Genomic DNA, 18,948 nt, shown 5'->3' on the forward strand with positions numbered 1-18,948 from the left:
GAGAAGGTAAATTCAACTATTTCTTTAATGTAATTTTGAAATAATCTAAAAAGTTCCTGTAGTATTGAAGTGGATAAAACTGTCGTAATAAAAAAAAATGGTCATGTAACTCAGCATTTCAATATGAAACACCTTCCTACAAAATGATACGAGTTGGTATAACATTAATAATGTAATAATTGTGTTACAGTTGCAAATATAATTGCATTATAGTTTATAATTGCTATTACAAAATTCGATTTTTTTCGAGAATAAAATCAAGATTACCTCGAGGGCATTTTCAAAGAATTTAGTAAAGAGTGCGTTATGACTTTGTAAGATTCTGTATTAGTAAAATCATTATACATAAGTCTGCGAACTACTGTAAAAAAGCCTGTAAGTCTACAACATTAAAATTATTCCTATTACGGACTTTGGCTTTTTTATTGTCTGGAATCTTGAGTTCTTACTTTTGAAATATTACGAACCCGAACTTTGGACTTTCTCATACCTTTAGCAACACACATATACTCTTAACTTTGGTGGTAGCTGTATTATAATAAAATATTATCTGAGAAAAATCAACTATATGATTTACTACACAATCACATCAAATCTCTTATATATTAATACGTAAGAAGAGCGAAACACATAATCAGAGCAACTTCCAACAATAAGTATCAAAAATCTATTCAACTTGAGAAACCAACCAAGAAAAAATTACGCGAGCCAGCAAACTGGCTTAACTGCGATGTTATTGACTATGTTTAGACGACATTCTTAATCGGGCTTAATATGACATTCGTAGTTACAAATCCTTGTTAGTTTATACGCGGGAATTTATTTCATTTGTATTTCTCTTATCGGTATAGATGTACGATGTAAAGTAATACTCGTTAGAGTAAATTGATGCTCAACTAAATTTTAGATTGATAATACGATTGTTATAACACTTGTATTGTTTATACGTATTTTTAAAGCCGAAATTATAATTCCCTACGTAATTTTAAAGCCGAATTCTAATCCCCTACTTTAACAGGATTAGCATTAGTACAACAGATGCACTAACATCGGCGTAAGGTACTGTTTATATATGGCACCTTTATACATCAATCATTGTGTTACTAAACCCAATTAAGGGTACCATGTACCATAGACAAATAGTCATTGCTACTGGTTGACCAGTCTTAATACCGAACCAATCGAACAGTTGACGATGTAGAACAGACGAGACAAAACCTGAGCGTTAATCGTATTTTTACTAAATCTAACTTTTTGTAGAATAGTGTGAATATCAGAAACAAAATCTAATAGCACCGAATATTTCGTGGTTATTAACTATGTAGAACATAAAGCTTTAAAATATCTGCGATAATGTTATAACATCTTAAACCATAGTATTTTTTCCAGTATTATCGCCGTAATGTCATTGTGACGTTTTGACAAAATTGTTAACAGTAAAAATAGACATCTTCATATTCTCAATTATCTATTATTTTTTTTATTAGTTTAATGGTTTTGAATAATAAAACAGTAATGTCAATTTCATCATTTTAATTTATAACTAAATTAGCATATTTAAAGTATGTGGCAAGAGATGATGTGATAAAGAAAAAAGGTAAGAACGAACGTTTTTTTTAATAAACGTATGAATGCGTCCAGTCAATCCGCACCCAGCGCGTAAAGCGCCTGCGTCTGTGAGCGCCATTCGTGTCCGTCTCCTCTATACGGCCTTTGATATGTTATTTCTTCTTGTAATTTGAAAACAAGCTTCAGATAAAATTATTATAAAGAAATAATCGTCTTAAAATTAAGTCAGAAATACGTTCTTTCAGAGATACCTAGGTTGTTTTAAATCATCCTGTATATAGAATATATACATATATATATGTGTATATATATATATAAACGAAGGTTATACATATAACTATAATATAAATAGAGTGTAACATCTGTTACTTGTTACTTACATGTTATATTATATTTATATTTGGTATTTTTTATTATTATAGCTTATTATGAATAAGCTACAAGAGATTATGCAATAAAAAATATGAGTTACATTAAACAATTTTTATGTAACATTAACCTGATATGAAAGACATCTTCTCAAGGTTAACCAAGATTATCTTCTTTTCCACTTAAAATATTATAACATTTTTCTCTAAATTTTTGCATTTTTCAAATATTTGACTGTCAAGTATAAAACGGGATACCCTGCATGTACACAATACTTATATAGGTATACATATTAGGAGCCGTCTATATATTACGTAAGCATAATTGAGAGAGGAGGAGGGGTCAGACAAGTTCTTACAAATGCTTACATGGGTGAGAAAGGAGTCGTACATATCCTTAAGTAAGATTTTTAACCGCTATTGATGAAAAACGACGAGCAATATTTGCAAAATTTTTTCATATCTATTGGGGATACAATAGCGTATTACAGGGTATCCAGAATGTCAAAACTTTGAGAGTGTATAGAGGATCGATAAACTAAGAAAAAGTCTTATAAAGATATGCTCATTTTTGCTTCATTTTGGAGAAAATCGCAAAGATAAACGTAAATGATACTAAAATATGACTTAATTACCAATCGCATATTTAAGGAACTACTGAATGAGAAGATTGCCTTATCTACATATTTAATGCCATTTTTAGGATATATTACTTCCCACCGTAATGGAAAATAGCTCAGATGGTAATGATTTTGAAACCTGGCAAACCATGTGACGATGTAAAATCATATAGCCCCATAAACTTGATTTCCATAGTTTCCGAAACCTTTGAGGTACTCTTATTTAATAAACTGCTATTTTTGTTGGAAGAACGAAATTTATTACCCAGTTTATTACCAATTCGGTTTTCGCTCAAAACACGCCACTATTGAGCAAATACATAATAGAATGGTTCGTCACATAAATAAATTTTTTTTTTTAACATTACGGCAGTTCTGTTGACAGTTCTGGATAGCACCCCAAGAGTTCTACTAAAAGTTATTAGCATTTAAAGCGCTATGACTAATGGTTTAGAAGATATCGCAATTTTTCGTTGTACGTTTTGTGAAGTTAGCACCCCAAATTTTAAATTTTCGATTTTTAATATTAATTCGCCAGAACTATTTTTTATTTTAGGCAGGAACTTCAGAACTCTTTGGGGTGCGTTCAGAACTCTGTCGAAAATTTCATTTTTTTAAAAATGAGGTGCCAACTTCACAGAGGTGATTTTTACAAATATCGGAACAAAATCTGTCTATTTATTTCTCCAAACGGTATATCAATCTCTCTATCCAATGAGGTTAAATATCTAGGTATGTACTTAGATAGGCTTCTCACCATGGAAGATCACGGCCAAACGCAAACAACTTGAACTTCAGCTCTCCAAACTTTATTAGTTTATTGGTCGTAGATCTCAATTATCTCTGTAAATAATAAACTTTTCTCATTTACAAAAGTATCCTAAAACCAATCTGGACTTATAGTATATACCCAGTTCTGGAGTATTACATCAAACTTCAATGTCGAAATTCTACAAAGATACCAGTCCAAAATCCTCAGGATCATTACCGACGCCCCGTAGTACGTCTCCAACTCGACTTTTCACAATAACCTCAACATTGCACATGTTAAGGATATCAAATATCTCAATAGAAATTATAGCATCCGGATTTTCAACCATTCAAATGCTTTCGCAACTGGATTTATAAAGGAAAAAAGCCAAACGTAGACTTAAAAAGAAAATCCCACAGGACTTGATTAATTAATTTAATCTAATTATAATACGGGAATTTTTCACCGGGAAAATTCCTGGTGAATTATGTATTGATAAGTCATATTAGTCGATGAATGTTCAAAATGGACAGATGGCGACCTATCTTGGAGTTAAAAAAAATATTTTACGATGATAGTAAGATTAGCACTATGTCATTTGTACTCTCAGTTTAACCACATGCTTGATGTAAGTGTAAAAATTATATATAATTTGCTGATATTATTAATTCGTTTTGACACAATTTTTTTCAATGCAGTTATGTGGTTCTTTTAATAAAATTGGAAAAAATATAATTACGATGAAAAAGAATTATACCAAAACGAATTGTGTTATTAATAATATCAGCAAATTAGCTTTTTTTCTTTACACCAAGCATATAAATGGAAAATTCTTACATTATTATAAGGGAGGGATCTCAGCAATTTTGACATTTGCTTACATGGGGGAGGAAGGGGATTAAAAATGGCCAAAAAATTTGCTTACATAATAGACGGCCCCTTAGATGTATATTATACATGAGGTCCAAAAGTTCTTGGAAGGTTTATTATCTCAGAAAGTATTGGTTTATTGGAAAAATGTTTCGGACAAAGTTTAGAGTTTAAAAAAGTCTATTTACTGATTACATCAGTTTGACTTTAGGTGGCGTTACCAAAATCGGATCACATTTCTAAATGGTACATCCTATTTTTGATTCCAGACTCTAATAATTAATGTCAAGAACTTTTCAAGACACTACAATAAAGTTCATTTTTATTAAGTTCTTTTCGAGTTATAATAAAAAGTTATATTAAAAAATTTAAACGTTACCCATCAAACAAGAAATTATTGAAAAATATTGTAAATTATTTATTGAAACGATGTTGATTCAAGTTTTTGAATTTCTTTAATCCGTTTCTATCCGCTTCAATGGATGATCTAAAAGAATACAATAGCAGCGAGCGCTCACGAATCCGCTCCACAACAGTTGAGTCTGCTGAACGTGACCATTAGCTATTAGATTCGAAATCAAAAATAAGGTGCGCTCCATTTAAAAAAATCAATGTGACCTTGATCTGAATTGATGTCATTCAAGGTCAAATTGATATGATCAGACCTTTTTAAACTCTACAACTTTAAAACATTTTTCCAGTAAACCAATACTTTCTAAAGTAATTAGACGTTTAAGAATTTTTGAATCTCACTGTATATATCTAATATTATTTGTATATATGTACACAGTGTGTATATATGTATACATAAAAAATTGTATAAAGCTGCTCCTTCATGGAAATATTGAAAAGTACAACAAAAAGTGGTTCGACACAATTTATAGTGTAAGCAAATTCCGCATCATGGAAATATTTGGATACAATTTGAATACACAAGACAACATTTATGACAATATAATATAATACCGATATCCAGTAATCTACAATAAACTATCTTGTTAAGAATACTTCATTATAAATACTAGTTTCAAAATATTTAATTTTTATCGAGAGTTTACACCTCTTGTGTGAATTCGATAGCTTTTCAAATATACATATTTATAAGTATTTTGATGATATATCTCTATGCATATATGAACATCTGAATGAACATTTATGTAGTTAAAAGCTTATTCTTTGTTATCACAAAGAATAAATAAATTTAAGATTGAAGATAATATAAATTTGATGATTATAAAGTAAGATCTAAATAATATATCAATTTGATATCTATTGCGCGCAATATATTATGTAAACATATAGTATAGTTGACACTATACGCATTGACGCAATCTCGACAAAATCATGTCCAAAAATAGATTTTAATTAGAAATATAAGACGTCTTATATTCCGATTTTGAACATACATATTGTCTAGAAAGCATAGAATCTGAAAATATGTAAAAACTTACAAATCTCCCATTCTCTTGCAATTAATATATAATTATGCGCGTACAATAAAACAATTGCGTGCGTAAAGGTGTTGTGTGTACATGTGTGTATACATATATGTATATACATATAGAAAGAGAGAGAAAAAGAGAGAGAAAGAGAGAGAGAAATAGAAAAAGGAAAAAACAACAGTCAATAACCAGTCACAAAGTACCTTTTAGTCGAGTTAGCGAGTTTCTCTCTATGCTCAGGGTCAGACTGAAACAGATATCATGACGCGTCATTTTTAACGCGATTCATTAGTCATTGATTGGTAGGTAAGTTGGATAACTTGATAGGTTAATAGATGGGAATGTTTTTCAAGACAGAAATTGGCAATTTGATAAATGTATTTCGTCAATGTGACGAAGGACAACGTAAAAATTATTTATAGTGATATATGTAAGGTTTCTTTATTATAAATGTTATATACTCGTATATATATATATATATTACTCTTTGTGATAAAGCAAACTAGTTCTTTATTATTTTCTATATAATATAGAAGAAGATCGCCAATATTGTCAAACCATTTCATCTTTAGACAATATTTCTTAAACAAAAGCTAAAAATAATACTATAGATTACTTTAGAAACATAAATGTAAACCAGGAAGTATACATATATCTTCTATTAGATAAATATATTTGCAATTTTGTAATAATTTTTTTTATAAGTAAAATTTGAGCATCTCACAAAACTGATATGTGTAGACAATATAATGTTACATATTCCTATTCTTTTCTTTTTATCTGTACAAAATACCTATGAATAAATGTGTGTACATATATGAGAATTTTTTAAATTTTTTCACCCTGATATAAAACGTTTTTTGTTGATCTATAAATATACATTTTATGCTGTTCTACAAACATATATGTAAAATGTGACAGCTTTTTTTAAGAGTTTCCCCGTAAATAAGGAATTGCCCTACTAGAGTTATTTGACACTAAGCGCAATACTATATAAAAATAATTTTGTAGTATGTTTTACAGGCAAATGTGCCTATTTACTCTACACTTCAGCAGACAATAACTAACACACACTTATCAATTAAAGAAGTAGTGTAACGCATAATGAAGAGACTCATAATTCAGAGACTCCAGAATCGAATCCTACTAAGATGCGTTTTTCAGAACCAATTTAAATAATTAATTTCAAGCAAAATCATTGCACGAACAACTTAGAAATAAAGTGTACAAGTCTTAAATGTAAATAATTTTTTTTTTAATATATTGAGCCAGTGTCGGTTTGAGTTCAATTCAGTGGATTCTTACTAGATTTTTGACCCAATCGAATCATATAAAATCTCATATAAATTTTTTATATGAGTTTTCAATTGATTTTTTTTTATCATTTGTACTATCACGATATGTACAACAAAGAGAACTTTCAAGCATCCTATTACTCGTTTATGCTTATTTCAAAAACTATAAGTTTATTATTCTTAACTAAGCTATGCGTTATTATGTTTCTGTTTTGTACATATCATATCAAACAAATATTCTATTACATTAAAAACCGATGCTTTTTAAGGGAGGTGGTTTCTAGACGCTTTGCTTAGTATTTCTTACTACTCATACCCTATGAATCCTATTGGAATTTTCTGGTTTTAAGTTTTTTTATTATCTGGACTGCCTTTTTTCGCGCGCGAGCTATGTGTGTTTTTTTATTAATTTTTGTTCCATTATGGCCTAAATCGATTTTAAAAGAGTAATAGCAGAGACAAAAATTTATAACACTAACGAAAATATATTAGATTTTATTCTACCAAGCGAATTACTACTTGCTATCCACTCCTATCGAATCTAATCATGAATCTAAGCATGAAATAAGTGTTCCGTTTTACGTATGATGTGCATGATGCGCATGATGTATCATTTTATATTTATTGTTCATTGAATATCGAAAAAAGGTAAAATCATACGTTGTACGTGATCATGCATGAATCGGAACGCATCTTAAGAAGATTACGCGTTTACTTATGCGACAACTCAAGCAATAAGTAATAATTAACAAAATAATATGGTCAACAAAATTCGGATATACTTGATTTTTTGTTTACATAGCAATGGTTGACTTTATAAATGGTGAATTTTATTGTCTGGTTATCCAAGTGATAAATCTATAAAATGTAACATTATTATAAGATTTACTTTTTTTTTAAAACGTCTTTTGAGTGTGTCTCATTTAATGCTGACAACGCTCGTGAAATCATTTTATTCTTGTTGTTTATCATATGTTGAGCAAGGACAAATAATGCTTACCAGCTTTGTGAGCGCAAAATGAAACGTTCTCGTAAGAATTCTCTCGTTGTTATTCTTAAGGCGATTTACACGACGCGACTTTATTCGCTTGAAGAAGTATCTAGTGACGTCATAGCGAATTCATGACTAAAAACTTTCTAGACGCTAATGGGAGCGAGTATTGCTTTCGACGCTTTGTCGCCAGCTTATCACTAGCTTCTTGCGTTTCTGATAGCTGATAATAAATGTTTTTCAATTTTGCTCTTCCAGAGCGAATTTTTAAATCATCATAAGTATCAGGTCAGAGAATAACTATGTCATCGAATAATATACTTCAAGCCACTATAGTGCCTATAGTGCTATTCAAGCCTATAGTGCTTTATACACAAGTTCTGAAAGCTGAAATTAATAATTCTGCTGTACCAATCAAAAGAAAAAAAAAGAATATGGATATGAAAATAGATTAGTAGAAGATTAGTTCATGGGACTCCAGATTATCTATTTAAAGAACTAGCATTATGGAGAATCGTATCACTTATTGTAAAGTTTTACGATCAAGTTGCGAGAAATATAGAGTTTCTTTTAACGCTGCTAAATTCGCTAGTGATCTAGCGAATTTAGCAGCAACTTCATAATTAAACGCTAGCGAATAAAAATCAAACATGAAGAAGCTTTCATCAGCAAATTCGCTGATGCTTGCGAATAAACGCAGCGTCGAGAAAATTCGCTAGTGAATAAATGATGTCACTAGACGCTGCTTCAAGCGAATGAAGTCGCCCCGTGTAAATCAGCCTTTACATTCTTTTCCCAGTCCCTTTATCAGCAAATTCCTTCTTTACAACTTCTCGTTTACAACTTTCTTTAGTTTCCTCACTTATACTTTTATCTTCTCGAATTATCTTGTTTTTACAATAAGTTCTCTATTTCTCTTTCTTTTTTCTCAACCATTTTCAGTGTTTTCAATGTTTCTCAGTCCCTCTTTTTTCTTCCTTATTTCTATCCTTTATTTTATTTCTTACATTTTGTTCTTTATTTTATTAAATCTTTTTTTTAATCGTTTTTCCTTTATTCTCTGATCATCTTCCCCAATTCGCCTATCTTTCCTTTTATTTCCTTTATTTCCTTCCTAAACTCAATCAATTCTTCACCCTCTTCCTTTTTTACCTTTTTTTCTTTTTCTTTTACAATCAGTAATATATGGACAGTCATGGGTAAAACAAACTCCCTCTACTCCATTTCTGGAACCAACCAAAAGCTGCCTAAATAAATCCAGTCTGGAAAAATGGTGCACTCTGATCGGTAGGGAAGGGTAAGAATTCTCTGCTTTTTTTAAAGAATATATTTGTTTTTAAAGCAGTAAATTTATTTTAAAGCAGAAAATTTTCATGTTATATTGATAACAATACTTTTTTTGATAATAATTTTTTAACGAGTAACAAACGATGGCTAAAACCTATTGGAGGTTACTCTGTCATAATCTTGACATATGTTAAGGTCAAAGTCATTGGAGCTGACTCTCCTATTCTAAATAATTATTTATTTATTTATTTATCTATCCATTTCCCTTCTTCTCTCTTTCTAATCTCAACCCCATTTTCCCCATGGCCTCTTCTAATCACTGTATATTTATTTTATCTATTTTTATCGTTTTATGTGGGAAGCTGAAAATCCATGTGGAACCTTGCTCCGTGTGAGTTTGCAATTTTCCAAGCAAAGCAAGGTTTAATCCAAACCTATGTATTTACTGTTTTGATAATGGATCTTTCTTACAAAAGGGAAGGGGCGAAACCTACCGTATTAATGTATACACTTTACAATGGTATCGAGATTCCACACGATCTGTAACTTTCCACACGAAAATACACATTGTATTACATCAATCAATCAATTCAAAATATAAGAAAAAAATTAATTTTGATTGTTTACCTTTCATGATTACATTTCAAAAAAATAACACGATAGTTACTCTGGGTTAAAATGATCCGAACCATTTTTGAAGTGTTACTAAATTAATAGTATTAGTTCCATTGACTTCAAAAAATTACAATATAGTATAATTTCATCCTTTAAAAAAATGGCGCTGTGAAAAATTTAATTTAACACTAAAAGAAATCATAAACATGTTAACTTTGGAAAATAAGTTTTTTACTTGAAAAATTATAACTTTTCAAATTTATAATATTTTCAAATTTTTATTTTAGTCTAATACCCTTGAAATGATTTATACTATACTCGGGTCATTTTGATCCACAGTGACTATGAAAAGTTAATTACTTTTTAATAAACAACAAGCGACGGTTAAAACCTTTTGAATATTACTCAGGATTATGATCTTGACAACATACTTGTATACCAATTTTATCAATATAAATTATAAAATTCCATTACCAACACTGTGTACGTTAAATCTAGTACTTGTTATAAAAGTAACACATCACTGTGCATGCTGTAACGTTTGACACTTGATGCTTTTATATAAAAGTACCTTAATGTCTTTCTTTATTCTAAAGCCTGAGGCATAATTAAAAAGCACAGGCAATAGGAACAAGGAATAATTATTAACTTATAACTTAAGATTGCAAAGCAAAATTAATAAATCAGATAGATCAACAGTATGAGTAATTTTTATTTAGATCTTAAAAAAAAACTAGTTTATTGTATTAAATTACAAAAATTTTTGAACTAATTTTTTCCTCTTTTTGAATTAATAAAAACGTTTTGACTATACTAAGTCTTCAGTTCAAATTAAATTATCCGAAAATTAAAGTTATACAATAAATTAAAATATGGACTATATCAAAGGCTGAACATATTAAAATTAACATCAGTAATACAAGGTTGAAGATTTCTGTCAATTAATTGAATCTATTTTCATCGTTGGACGACGAGAAACAGCGAAGTCCAAAGTTAAAATTGTATTTTGATGTCGTCTTTATTATTACACCCATTTCCGAAGAAAAAATATCTAAAACGCAACATTCAAATTATATGAAGAACTAAATTATAAAGTTGAAACAATTTAAGTATATATTGTTAACAAATGAATTGAAGGTTTATATATTGTTACTTATATGTTTGAAGAGTATATTGCGGTAGATTGCAGTGCTCCGGTCAAACTTTTTCGTACAAATGAGATGAATATTCCCGAAAATAGAAACATTATCCATCAAACAATGCTTATAATAAAGGTCGAGACATCTTTATTATGAATTATTCGTTTGATAAGAGCCAATTTACGAGCCAAATATACGAATCGTCCAACCATTCCTTTATTTATATTTTTCTATAGGTTAATGCTAGATTTTTGTTCTTTAATGTGCAGCATTTCAGAAATTAATCGTTTGTTGTAATTGCTTTCAAAATCCAATGCTTTTACGTCATCCTAATCGAAAGTCATTAAATTTTATTATGTGTTCAGAAATCACAGAATGCTTGGACGAATCTAATTTTATATTATTCAGATGCTCTTTGATTCTTGTTTCTAACTGTTTTTTTATTTGACTTTTTAAAGACCTAAATAAAAATTACTCGTGTTTATTGACCTTTCTGATTTGTTAATTTAACAAGGAATAATATATATTTAATCTATTAGAAACGATGCATTCTAGCGTACATGGTTTCTGATAGGTTGAATTATTCTCTGTTCCTTGTCTGTGTTATTAAATTGAGTCTCAGGCTTAACTTCTCCGGTAGCAATGTGTCTATATCGTCGCTGACATGATACTGACAAATCATAACATGTGTTGCTACCAGAAATGTAGCAACTGGTTATGAGTCCATATTGGTTAGCAGATTGATATCTATAAGGCATAACAACTTATGTAGCACTAGCCAACAACTTACCGGTATCATATATGTTATAGTTTAAATTCGTTATTAATCACAGCAACTTAGCAGAAAGTTAATAATACACACGCACGCACGCACGCACGCACGCACGCACGCACGCACGCACGCACGCACGCACGCACGCACGCACGCACGCACGCACGCACGCACGCACGCACGCACGCACGCACGCACGCACGCACGCACGCACGCACGCACGCACGCACACACACACACACACATACAAACACACACATCTTATGTTTTTTTTTAATAATGATTACGACAAATTTGCAACAAGTATTATATTTAAGCATATATTTATTTATTTAATTTATCTTAAAACTTAATTTTGAAAGCTCACTCTTATTTTATTTAGAACGTAGTTGAAAAATCTTTTATAATTCTACATTTATTTTATTTTGAATGGTATTTTATTTACGAGAAAAATATAGAACTCCGCTACGTCTATCTGTTTATCTTAACTTGACACGTAGCAAATCGATTAACATATTTTCAGTGCTAATAAATAATTTAATTTTTTTAAATTATGAGGTTATCATGACAACAAAAAATATGCAATTACAAAAATTAAATTATTTATTAATACTAAAAATATGTAAATTAATTTGCTACATTTAAATTAAGTCAAGATGCGTTAATTGAGAAAAATACATTTATGTATTTATAAACACATATGATATATGTATACATATACAGGATAAACCATTAGAGGAGAAAAAGTTCTGCGGTTTTTATTAGCTCAAAACTATATATCATATACAGTATCTTCGTCAAAAATGAACAAAATTTAAATTAAAAAAAAAAAAGTTTTAAAGCTTGAAATCTCTACTTTAAAAAAGTTCTTATAATTTTTTAGTTTATATGAATTTGATAACTTTTACTTACAGAAAAAACTATAAGCTGAAAAAAAGGAAATTTTTTCTTCTCACTTGGATCTGTCATGTACCAAAAAAATTAGCAAAAATTTTCGACTATCTAACGTAAAAACTTAAATTCTTTCCTACAAATTTGTTTTTAAAAAATGTTTATATTTTTTGTTCCTAAGACTAATTCTACAATGTGCTTTTTGTTACCTGTTTCTTGCTGTTTGTCACTGTTTTTCTCTTGCCTTTTTGATCAAGAAGGCGATAAACAAACATTTTGATTTTAATAGCTCATAACTCCATTAAAAATCAGCGTACCACAATTAAAAAATCAGATTTTTAAAGATTAGACTTTGCTCTAACGAATGATGTTGATCTTTTAAATGTGCAATATACAATTTTGAGCTAATAAAATACCGCAGAACTTTTCCTTCAACCCAATATATCATATGTATTGTATATATGTATACATATATGTCTATATGTATAGCTGTACGTAATTTGTATATTTAAATTAATTATAAATATAAGAGAGAGAGTTAATTCTTCAATTATAAGAGAGTAATTTATTAAAGTTCGCTTTCAAACGAATAAAATATGATTTTGTTCTATTTCAAAATTATTTATTAAAATATATAGATAACTATTAATTAACACACAGATCCCGAATTTATACATATACTCCGAGTTTATCCCGAATTTAATTTTAAAATAAACATTGAGCAACACTAACCCCTAGAAAATTCAATCGCAAAATGCGATAGCAAAGCTTATAGGATTATTAAAATAATACAGGAATGTGTTCTAAAAAAAAAGAATTTTCGTGAGAAGAGGAAGAAAGTATAAAGTGAGGACAGTGTTAGTGAGAAGAAATTTATCATTAATACTTTTATTGAGTCGCTTCCAATTTGGTTCATGTAGTATTTTTTATTTAGTATTTAAAATACAGAATCACGTAAGAAAAAAACTGTGTGCTGAATAAATTATTCAAATTTATGGTGAATGGTTATTTTTCAGTGAAATTCGGAAAATCTGTAATCCTTATATAAACGCCATAAATTGAGTGACCACCAATTTTAGTTTTTTTTTTCATCCTTTCTATTGTGATTTTAAGAGGAAAAATTTTGAATAATTCATTAAACATGTAATTCATCTTTTATGTGATTTTGTATATTCCAATACTAAACAAAAAACATTACATGAGTCAAATTGGTGATAACCCAATAAAAAATGTTAATCGTTAGATGTGAGACAAGGTAGAGATGTGAGACGAGATATCAAAATTCAATAAATTGTAATTGCAAAATATATTACGTTCAGTAAGAGTGTTATCGCACTGAAAATATTTCTTTATCAGATCAAATCTGATATTCCAGAGTAAAAAGCTTCTCCAAAAGAAAATTTTTGGAGTTTTCTGAAAGAAACCTGGACAAAAGGGATAAACCTGAAATCTAAACAAAAAAAGATTTTTCCAAATATCGAAGATCAAAATAAATATATGTATATATATGTACGTAATATTTATTTCACTGAAGACTATTCGCCCACGGTTTTCGATTTGTGGTTTTTCATGAGACTGTGAACGAACGCTGAGGCAAGAATCTGCACAGCTTTTTAAAATGTGTTGAATCCACGGTAAATAGAAGGAGGTGGATATCGATTGGATATATTACAATTGAACACTTACAGCGTTTGAGCAAGTGGAAAGGCATCGATCACTATGAGTAGTTCAATCGCAACGTGGTCAATCGGAATCCTCATATAAAAGAGCTTTATTCCCTTCTAAAGATTAAGAGACGTGAAAAAAAAAACGAATGTGGGAGAGAAACATGTCAACCGCAGCGAGACAGAGGGATTCTGATTTTTTAACAAAGAGCAGATTAGAGTCAAGAAAACAAAACCTGATAACCTGCAGCAAAAACAGGAAATAAGACAGGAAATCGTTCTGGTCTTCTGAAATCTGCGTCGGGGAAGAATCCTGTAACAGAGGACTGTTGAGACAATCTAGAAAAAAGAGAGGGAAGAGGGACAAATGTTAGACAAAGCGTGTGTCGAATTGCTCTTGGGTTCATGTCGATTCGAGTAAGCAGCATGAAGCAGACGCATTTCCCAGACAATGAACAACTGTTTTATTGTTGAAAACGCCTTAAGCCCGTATTAAATTACGAATTGATTACGTTTGATAGTCGTCCGATTCAACCAGTCACGATGGATTCGCTGTATTGATTAGTTGAAATAGAACCAGGCAACCGTTCATCATAATCATCAATTCGTAGTTTGATACTTTACGCTGGACGTCAACAAATTTCAGTGTTCCGTAATTATTTCCTGTTTTTCTGTTACATTTCCGTTTCTAATAAACAAGTTCAGTTTCTGAAACATTGTATGTTTCTTTATCATGTAAGTGAGAAATGTGCGTGTGAGAAAAAAATGTCGCCGACACCCGAGACTGCGGAGGATCGCGGCGGACACAACAATAATCTGAACACAGATGTATTATTTAATTCATGAATAAATAAAATTACTAACTAGTGTTTCATTGTTGATTACATGACCACTACTATTTATATATAATATATATTTTTCCTTTCTAGATCTGTTAAGATGATTTCCTTTTTATACTCCGTCCAGTACTATAAGTATATGTCGATAAGCGCACTAATTACTTTACAAGAATGATCGACGTGAGTTCTGTTAGATACGTATTAGAGTTAAATAGTTAAAAATTATTAATCACTAAACATGCGTTTCAAATCTGTGAACGCATGTAGAAGGGAAAAAGAAGGAGAAAGTGTATGGAAAGGGCAATAATGAAAGGATTCTAAAACTGTATTGTATCTTACATATAAACGTACCTCAATAAACGTACCGAAAAGAGATCGTGATTCGACGTTGCAAACATCGTTAATGTCGCACTTCGATGATTTGTTTCAAATCATAATTAGAATTCTACGAATCTTCAGTATTTATCGAGAAACATCTCCGTGGAAATATTTACTGATACGATATTAGTACACGCGTTGCTCACTATTATAATTTCAATTCTATTACCAGTAAGCAACAGTAACTCCTCTTCTTTTAATGTTTTATTTAAATCAAGTATTTCTAGATTTAAGCGATTTTTATAAGCTGTAGCTGCTCAAAAATGATATAAATTATTTATCATTAATCGCAATTTTTTAATTAGCTATATCTTATAAAATATTATATAAACACATGAGAACTCATAAAGCAATTGAAATTTATATCTTCTTCTCGATAATAAAATTGCCTTAGTTCGATAAAGCAGGTTTACAAATATATTTTTAAAAAATAAATTCGTAAAATGGCATTTCAAAATATTTCCAAAATTTTTACTTTTTAAAACCCGTTAGATACATATAAAATTTATTTATAATCTATTTCCATAATTTGTAATAAACCTGCTTCGTCAAATTAAAAAGCTTAAATACAAATTATATGTGAATTATTAAACGTTTATTTCTATACTTCTAATGATTTGGAATGTGGTTAATACATTGGCAAAAGCATATTGCCCAATTTTGTAGCAATTATAGTAAACTATCAATTATTCAATCTTCGCAATATTAGAATATTTTCTGACGTCTTGTCCATCCCTTTCTTCTCATACGAATCTTCATAAGCAGCTAAATTCGAGTGATTCGCAACGTTGTCGGGAGAGAGAGGGACAATTCGTAAGTCTGAAAACCGATGAAAACTGACGAGTACATACCGGTTTGCGAATGGGGGGATTCTATTCCACGGTGTCCGTCTTCCGGCCTAAGGACCGATGAAAATGTCGGTGCACTCGAAACCGTTACCGACGGCGGCTTCTCAGTCTTATCGTTCCTTATTAGTTGATGAACCGGTGGTGGACCTACACATAAAAGAATACTTGGATCAATTTTAAATACGACAAAACAAAAATGATGAAAATTCATTTTGCAAAACACACATAATTGTTGAAAACAAAAAAATAAAATACGATCGTGTATAAAGTTAAATTTAGGTATTATTCTTTTCAAACGAGAGTACATGTGTCTTTTTAAGTTTACATTTTCAAGATATTTTACAAACATAGGAAACAATTATCATTAACATATCATGTTGTATATTATTGTTAAATTATGAATAATAGATACAGTTGATTGAATTTTTACACAAAGCCAAACGAATATATTGTATGTGCTCTGAGAAGTCGGCACCCCTAAATGCGAATTTTGGTAAAATCATTATTGCATTCGTTTGTCCACTGTTTGTCCATGTTTGTCCACCCATTATTTTTATTTGTCCACCCTCCAAAAAAAAGTTATAAACAAAAAAAATTGTAGTACCCCCAAATGATTATTTTTTATTAATATGAAAAATATAATAAAAATAGGGTGGACAATCGAAAATAATAGGTGGACAAACGTGAACAAACAGTGGACAAACAAATGCAATAATGATTTTACCAAAATTCGCGTTTAGGGGTGCCAATTTCACAGAGCAGCTCTGTGAATTACTAAATTTGATTAGTTTTGCCCATAAAACTTTCCTACTATGTTTTGTGTTTCTATGGGCAAAACTAATCAAATTTAGTAATTGTACATGCAAGCTTAATTCTTGCATGCAGAAGTGTAGCCGTATTCTTACAAATAAGATTGGGGACAATAATAACAATTTATAAAAATGAAAAATTATATTGTAAAAAAATTCATAATAAGAAAACGATAATTTTAGTATAAAAGTAATATCAATTACGCAAACACTTTTTTTTTAAATAGGTAAATATAAAAAAATGTTATTATATTGAGAATAAACCGAAAATTTTAGGAAATGAAAATGTCACGAGTTTATATCTATATATTATTTTATCATGTAAAAAAATGCAAAATTGAAAAAAATTAATTCGAAAAAAAATAGAAGGAAAAATTTGCCCACGATCAAATTAGTCTTAAAAATCATCAAATAAATCTAAGTTTTTATGAGAATTTTTTAAGAAAATTAAACGTGTCATACTTTAAAAAATTAATAATTTTTTACATTAAATTAAAAAACAATTTTGATACTTTTCTTGATACTTTTTTTTAAATCTAGAGGATAAAACACACAATTTAAAAAAAAAAAAACGTTTTATTTGGATTATTTTTCGCAAAGTTATAAGCATTTGAAAATTGCGAATTTCGAAAAAAATTCATCTCATGACTATGTTGATAAAAAAATTCGAAAAAAATCATGGTAGCTTCTTGTGATGGGTACTATAGTATATCAAAATTTCAGCCAAATCAAAAATCCAAAAATTTTCGAGTGGCACACTTGGGATGGAATGCCCCATGTATATATATATATATAGGTATAATTTATTTCCATAGTTTTTTAAGGCGCTGAACACATTTACTAAATTGTTCCATACATCACAAAAAAATTTTAAGAAATTTATTTTTAAAACTGCAAAAAGGAAAGTGTTAATGTACCTTAACATATTATGATTAGATATGTTAGAAAAGGTTTATTGCAATCAAAATTAAGTATGTCGTTAGAATTTTTAGCCCAAAAAAATTTGTTATGTTTATTATGTTTCAAAAATAAATTTTTGAACTTATTTCCTAATTATTGTGTAGTCATATAATGGTCTAGTTCGGGCTCTTAGGACCCAACACGTGATGACCGCCCCTGGTTTTCGAAAGAATTACCCATATGTACAAAAAAATAATTATAAAAATTGCATAATAAGCGCTCAAAAAAACTACAAAAAATGATCACTATTGTTCTTGAACTAAAAAAAATATTTTTTATTGAATACTATAATCGTGTATATAGAAGATAGGTAATTTTATCATTTTTTTTCCCTTTCGTTTAGATCGCCTACAATCTGACATTTATATTAAAAATGCATACACTTATGCTAAAAAAGAATTATCTAATTATCTATTATTAAATAATCTGTACAAAAATTAATGGCCATATTGTGGTAATAATAGAATCATCATGACATATCGCTTTTGATTTTTATGAATGTTTTTGTGACCAAAAAAAATATAAGATCAAGTAAAAATGAGGTTCTCACCATTTTGATAACAAAATTAACAAGAATATATGGATGCAAATGAATAATTTCCGCGAGAGGAATCTGAATGTCAACATTTCCGATTGCACACTACTCACATTCACATCAAGGATGCTATTCTGTAACTGTTTTTATACACTTACCGATAGTTACAGAATAACACCCCAGATGATGCCTAGTAATTTTTCACTGCTTTATCAGTAAGAATATTTTATTTTTAAATTGGCCAATTAGCAATGCATGTGTACAATCTGTAATGTGTGCATTCAGATCCCTTCCAATTTCCGCGT

The 18,948-nt window shown here is 29.6% G+C and overlaps 1 protein-coding gene across 5 annotated transcripts in view; it reads right to left on the reverse strand.

Moving 5' to 3' along the window:
- Window positions 1–18,948, reverse strand: part of NfI (Nuclear factor I) — a 62,739-nt gene that overhangs the window by 13,103 nt on the left and 30,688 nt on the right. For all 5 annotated transcript variants that reach the window (XM_018549053.1, XM_018549050.1, XM_018549049.1 and 2 more), the window contains one exon: window positions 16,343–16,486. In XM_018549053.1, the coding sequence (XP_018404555.1) occupies window positions 16,343–16,486 (144 nt within the window). The remainder of the gene's footprint in view (window positions 1–16,342; window positions 16,487–18,948) is intronic.

This window comes from Cyphomyrmex costatus, unplaced genomic scaffold, assembly GCF_001594065.2.
Source record: "Cyphomyrmex costatus isolate MS0001 unplaced genomic scaffold, Ccosl1.0 scaffold76, whole genome shotgun sequence".
Taxonomy (NCBI): Eukaryota; Metazoa; Arthropoda; class Insecta; order Hymenoptera; family Formicidae; genus Cyphomyrmex; species Cyphomyrmex costatus.